General features: G+C 34.8%; 1 protein-coding gene across 1 annotated transcript in view; it reads right to left on the bottom strand.

Annotated features, from left to right (window-relative positions):
- Positions 1–530: 530 nt before the first annotated feature.
- si:ch211-158d24.2 (multiple epidermal growth factor-like domains protein 9) overlaps positions 531–7,274 on the bottom strand; it is a 29,571-nt gene continuing 22,827 nt past the window's right edge. Inside the window, exons 5-7 of the mRNA XM_042730039.1 lie at positions 5,845–6,114; positions 3,022–3,517; positions 531–1,435 (exon numbers count right to left, since the gene is read on the bottom strand). Coding sequence (XP_042585973.1) covers positions 3,030–3,517; positions 5,845–6,114 — 758 coding nt within the window. The 3' untranslated portion in view covers positions 531–1,435; positions 3,022–3,029. The remainder of the gene's footprint in view (positions 1,436–3,021; positions 3,518–5,844; positions 6,115–7,274) is intronic.

The raw sequence follows: 7,274 nt of genomic DNA, 5'->3' as shown, positions 1-7,274 counted from the left end.
GGATGCTAATATAGTTATTGTTCTTGATGTGAACAGAACTTTAAAGGTAAAATGTGTAATTGCTTCAAAAATACTGACTATTTTTTAAAATGTTTTATATACATGTTGAACAGTTTCCATTGGTCTGTCAGACAGATAACACCACCAGAAACTCACGTGATTGGCTGAGCCGTTGCTGTGTCAGGCTTGTCGGACAAACTGCAATGTTTTGATAGCACCACAGATGCAACCAAATAAGAGTTGACTGTCCACATTAAAATGGGAAAAAAATGTTATTTTAAATTGATAGTTTATCCAAAAAAGTCAATTTGTCATCAATTTGTTTTTCCAGACCAATATGTTTAACTTGTTTGTCTGTATAAAGAAAAATCAGGGCCCACTGACTTTTATTGTATGGACAATATCTTCTTTCATGTTCCACAGAAGAAAACAGGTTTGGAGTGACATGATTTACAGAATTTCATTTTTGGTTTCCTGTTAACATCCAAAAGAGACACCCGCTCCCACAAGCCGTCTCAAAAAGTTTCATCTCAATGAAGAATAATCCTTTAATTTCAATCATTTGACCACTCAGGAACTCAGGAATGAGAAAATACAGTATTTTCCACTAACATCCCATTGTATACTGTGAATTATTAATGCACAACCTGACTAAATAAATTAGAAAGAAAATAAGAAGAGAAAATAAGACTTCCAAAACATATTTTGAGGTTGTGCTCACAACTCGGTCTACAGAGTTTGCATTCGGTATGGTACACTGTACAATGCAGCATGAAGATGGAAAAACATCAATAAAACAAGACCACAGAGACAAATACAAATGATAAATAAATAGGAATTAACAAGACAAATTTGAATTAAAAAAACAAACAAACAACACACAATATTTCAAACACCGGTTGTTTGTCCAAATCATCAAAATGATGCTGAATCACATTTAAAAGGGTCCTTGCAGATAAATGGAGGAAAAAAACGAAGCGTGTCCATCGTCGTACCTTATAGGTTCCCAAAAACAGTCTTTCCACTTCACAAAGCCCTCTAAACACGCTCCTCCTGGGTCATATTACGCTTACATGGCTTTCATTTCTACAATATTGTGTCAAACGTTTGATCAGTTTTCGTGAAAATATGCAGCAGAATCAATCCAGTCTTTTTGTACATTCCTGCGTAGAATCCAGCTCTACACAGTTAGATCTGAAACTGTTCCCACACACAACACCAGCTCTCTCTCTCACTCTCCCATGCATGCACATACACATCCACCCACTCGCGCATAAATACAATAAGGCTGAAACAGGTGCTAGTGGTACAGGTATGACTGTTATGTTGCATGTTCAGTTTGATACCAATCCGTGACAGGAATCGTGTAAAGAGGAAATCGAAGCGAGACTGCATTCCAAAGAAATCCAAAGTGCCGCCATTGTATGAATAGTATCTGTCAAAGACACGCACACACACACACACACACACACACACGGGACTTGAAACTGGCAGTCTTTGTTTCCTTTACAAAAGCCTTGCAGATGAATGAACTTCTGATTTCCATTGAAAATTGCAAAGCAAAAGTGAATTTCCCAGGTGGTGCAATTGGGACAGACTGAAACCTTGTGAGTTTTCTATACAAAAAGCAGTTTTGGGTGAAATTATCTTGGCATGTAGGTCCAAAGGTCTTTCAGTTGCCTCTGAAATAGTGAAATTCCCTTTCATGTACCTAATAACTGAAGTTTAGAATCCTTAAACTCAAATGCACACAGTTCAGAGGCTCATTTAAGAGGCAATGCATTCGCATTTTATCATTTTTGTGTCTAACGAGTAACATGTTAATGGCTTGTCTTGTATTTCCTTGAGTCCTCTCTGAAATATTACAGGAAATATTGTACGTGAAAACACTTTGCATGAGGACATCACATAGGAAGCAATGGGGAGCTAAATAGGGTGTAGAATCAAATAAAGTTTTGGCTCCCAGGCTACCTTCTTTCAGTAATCATCTAAATTAACAGGATAGTTCACCAGAAAATGAAAATTTGGTTCTTTACTCACCATTACAGGGTTAGTTCACCCAAAAATAAAATTTCGGTCATTAATTACTCACCCTGATGTCGTTCCAAACCCATGTTTTGTTTATCTTCGGAACACAAATTAAGATATTTTTGATGTAATCCGAGAGCTTCCTGACAGCAACGCAACTACCAAGTTCAGTGTCCATAAAGGTAGTAAGGACATCTTTAAAACAGTCTATATGACATCAGTCGTTCAACCTTAATTTTATTAAGCTACAAGAATATTTTGGTGCACAAAGAAAACAAAAATACAGACTTTATTCAACAGTCTCTCTTCGATGCACGTTCACGAGAGCCGGCGTTCTGATGTGGAACCCAGATACACTGTGCCTTGTTTATAAGCAGAGAAAGATGCATGCTGTACATAAAACAGTCTTCGTAAACATGTCTGAAGATTTCATCAGAGAATGACTTGCAATTTTTTACCCAGCCTCACTTACTCGAACCAGTATACACAGGCTTAATAGCTAAGAGAGATGGATATTCTACATCAGAATGCTGTGAACGCACCTCGAAGACTGACACGGAAGAGAAGAAATTGTTGAATAAAGTCGTTATTTTTGTTTTCTTTCTGCACAAAAAGTATTCTCGTAGCTTCATAACATTACGGTTGAACCACTGATGTCACATGGACTATTTTAACAATGTCCTTACTACCTTTCTGGGCCTTGAACGTGGTAGTTACATTGCTGTCTATGCAGGCTCAGAAAACTCTCGGATTTCATCAAAAACATCTTTATTTGTGTTCCAAAGATGAACAAAGGTCTTACAGGTTTGCAACAACATAAGGGTGAGAAATGAATTACAGAATTTTAATTTTTGGGTGAACTACCCCTTTAATATCATCCCAAACATGTATGACTTAAGAAAGTCAGGTTTGGAATGACACAAGAATGAGAAAATGATAACAGAATGTCCATTTTTGGCCGAACTATCCCTTTAAGAAAAGATACAATCATACCGATGACTTCACGCTTTGTACATGTTGGCGGCACTGGCGAGCGCTAACTGCCCGTTGGCCGCGACCACACATGGCTCCTCCTCCAATAGTCCATTGGGGTCGGCGTGCGGGATGCTGTCGTGGTAGCTGCTGAAGCTGATGTTGTCTTCCTTCAGCTCAATGGTCCAAAACGGGGCATTGAGTTTCCGATTGCGGTACTCACGATACGTAAACACGCCTCCGACGAAGCCCATGAGGAGAACGACCACCACGATGATGACGGCCAGGATGATGATGTTAAACTGCGTCCAGGACACTACTGTCAGGGCAGAGGCCGTGCTGTTGCGTCCTGAGGAGTCTCCCGTGCCGGACTGAAGGGTCGGTAGGCTTGGGTGGGTGGTAGGGGAGAAGGAGAAAGTGAGAAGGCGGGAAGCAGGTGTAGAAGCAATAGAACGTGTGGATTTGGGGATTTCTGCAGTGGAGGTCTTGATGTCTTGAGTCGGGAGGATTCTCACAGCTGAGGGAGAAAGAGAGTCAATGATTTAATTGGTTAGTGTGTCTAAACAGATGATAAAGGTTATAAATGAAAAATGATTAACTAAGAACATCAGCTGAATAAGTATTCAAGATGAATCGCAAATCAGCCAATAAACCAAACAAATTAGGATAAGGACTGCATCAATAAATTCATCAATTATAAAAAGTTCAATTCAGTGATAAGCAGTTTCACATAATGTAATAATAGTGCTGTCATTGTTGAACGCTCCCATTAAAATCAACATAAATGGGAAATGTATCCTCCAGCACACTGTCATGACAGCTTGTTATAGTTTGTACAGACTGTCACAATAGTATGGCATATGTAATTTATTAAAAATGTGAATAACTGCTTAGTTTTTCATGCTGCTATGAGGGTCATGAGGGTCAGTGTAAAGTGGTCCACTTGGGCCACATCAAAAAGAGCTAAATAAATTAATTTAGGAACACAGTTTTTAGCTCCTTTTTGTGTGTGTGTGTATATATATATAGTGTGTTTGTTAAATTATTTTTGTATATATGTTTTTGGTTTCTTTTTGTTTGTGTGTGTTTATCACATCCAAAATAAAAGTTTTGTTTACATAATATATGTATGTGTCCCGGGTATATTGTATTATGTATATATAAATACACACACATAAATTATATATTTAGAAAATATTTACATGTATATACATTTATAGATTTATATTTTTTATATTTTATATTATATATAAATATATTTAATATATAAACAAAACAAATTCTTCTTAAATATATACATGCATGTATATGCATTTATATATACATAATAAATATACACAGTATACACACATATATTATGTAAACAAAACTTTTATTTTGGATGTGATTAATCGTGATTAATCATTTGACAGCCCTAATATATATATATATATATATATATACACAAAAAGGCAGTCAGTTTAAGTTTAAGTCAGTTGCTTCTATCAGAAATATCAGTTTACATTTCCAAACATTAATTTTCCCATTAATTGTAATAATTCAGTGAGAATTTTTTTTATTTTTTATTATTATAATTTTTTTGTACAGCAAAGAACGCAGGTGTTGACCATAAACAAAAATACCCATTACATTTTTTTCCAGTAAACTGAAAAAAAAAAACATGAAAAGATAAAAAAAGGAAATTGCTCTGTGGTGTGGCTGTTCGTATGATGAAAATCTGGATAAAATGCAATTCTTTTAAAATTCTTTTATTAGAAAGTATTTTGTAATCAATTATTGCATCATGTGACTCACACACACACAAAAAAAATCCATTTCAAAATAACCTAAATTTAAAGGGAAAAAATTAAAAAAAGCACCCCAACAGGAAGCAGATAAGACACTTCAAGCATGTCAAGTTTATTAATCACATTTGTAATATATGACACATGACCTTTATTAATATTTTCAGTACTGTGGTCTGAGCCTCCACATGACGGAAAACATTAATGCATTAACAAGCATTAAATATGATAAAACTTTGCTGATTTGTGTGGATTCAACATATAGGTGTCTAACTGTTAAAATCTGTAGAAGAAAAATGCAAATATAAACATTTAACTTGACAAACCTTGTCATATGTATGTCCATGTCCACTTGTCATCTACCCTAAAGTTAATCTAATATCTATCTAATATTAGAATACTTTTAATAAGGCATTGTCAAAAGCATAGAGTGCCCTGGAAGTCTACACTGACCATAAACAACTGCCTCAACAAGGATCCTTATCCTTAGTTAAGGTAAAAGTGCGAACGGTATAATAAAATCATTAAATATTATCCAGACTACATCAAAGCTTGCATTCATTATTCATGACTCATGTGACGGGATCCCGGCAACCATTTCAGCAACAAATGCACCCACATATCTTTGACGTGACAACATTATGAGTTACTGATCAAAAATGTAGTGACGCATGCCATTTCATCAGTGGGATGAAATCAGTGCAATTCCAGTGTCTATTCAATGACCACCTGATAAATATTGCACACAAAACCACAAGCACTTACTAAAATCCTCCATTCGGATGAATCAGCATATTAGAATGATTCCTGAAGATCATGTGACACTGAAGACTGAAGTAATTAATGCTGAGAATTCAGCTTTGATATCACAGGAATATATTACATTTTGAAAATATATTAAGATATAAAACAGTTTTTAAATTGTAATCATATTTCACAATATTACTATTTTAATTGCATTTTTGATCAAATAAACGCAGACTTGGTAAGCGTAAGATATGTTTAAAATCATTTAAAGCAATCCAAATGTCTGAGCAGTAGTGTAAAGTTTCCAGAGTACCTCTCAGGGTGCAGTTGTGGTAGCGGGCGTCCCCCGTGTACCCACGAGTGCAGATCTCACAGTGTGCTCCCGCTGTGTGGTTGATGCAGCGGTGGCAGTGGCCAGTCTCAGGGTGGCAGATTTGTGGCATGGAGCGAGGGTCGGCGTTCCCATTACAGTCGCAGGGCACACACACGCCTGCGGATTTAAATAAACCATCCGTGCACACGTTGCATGTCGGGCCGGAGAAGCCAGCCTTACATTGGTCACATACAGGTCGTCCACTGGAATCTGTAAATGTAGTTGAACAGACCTGATCAAAAACTAGAGTTACATTATGACACAAATGTGCAAACAAGGGATTTGTAGTTTATTTTATGAAGCATTAGACAGTAATATTTTAGTTTCCTCATGCAAAGCCTTCAGATCCCTTTCTAATCCTGGATTCATTTTAATGTACAGTGGGCCAAACGATAGTTGTGCCATACATACTTGAAAATTAGTATGAATGCCATTACATAATGCAACAAAATATATATTTTGTAAGACACCTGTGTGAAGTTGAAGGGAACTGACTTTATACATTCTTTTCACAGGGTTTTTGTTTGTATTTGTCTTTGGCTAAAAAAATTAAATAAAAAAAAATATTTTTATTTAGTCTTATTTGTCATGTCATATTCATTAATGTATTCCATGAAAATAACATTTTAATTGACAATTTTAGTTGTAGAAGAACATTTCGAACTGTAACCACATTTAAGTAAACATGAACACAGCAAACAAATCAAGATTTTATCAACATGAAAAAAAGAAGTATCAGATAACAAGCATATCCTTTCTAGATTTTTCTTCTAAACACACACATTGTTATTCTTGCTGAACTTTTGGCATTTGTTACGGTGAACAGTACTATTTTTGAGATAAAGTAACTGAATTATTGTCACAATGGATTTTCTCATCTTGTCTTTGTTATTGTTGATGAAATGATAAGAAATTGTCAATCAACCCCTTTTTAAATGATTATTTGTACAAAATAAAATATACATATTTAAAACACTTGCAAGATGCTATATATATATATATATATATCTATATATATATATATATATATATATATATATATATATATATATAGTCCCTGAAAATTGAAGATAAGTACTCTTACAAGTGTTTTTTAAGTAGCCAGTGTTAAATATTTAAAGGGACAACTTGTAGTTCCAACTCCGACAACTAGGTGGCGCAACTGCACCCAAATTTCAATCCTCACACTATATTCTACAGAAATGCAGAATAAAACGGCATAATGAAGTGGTCTCGTCTCGTTATATATATATATATATATATATATATATATATATATATATATATATATATATATATATATATATATATATATATATATATATATATATATATATATATATATATATATATATTATATATATATATTC

The sequence above is a fragment of the Cyprinus carpio genome, chromosome B8 (assembly GCF_018340385.1).
Source record: "Cyprinus carpio isolate SPL01 chromosome B8, ASM1834038v1, whole genome shotgun sequence".
Lineage (NCBI taxonomy): Eukaryota > Metazoa > Chordata > Actinopteri > Cypriniformes > Cyprinidae > Cyprinus > Cyprinus carpio.
Note: the sequence above shows the minus strand (reverse complement) of the source record. Positions and strands in the feature narration are given on the sequence as shown.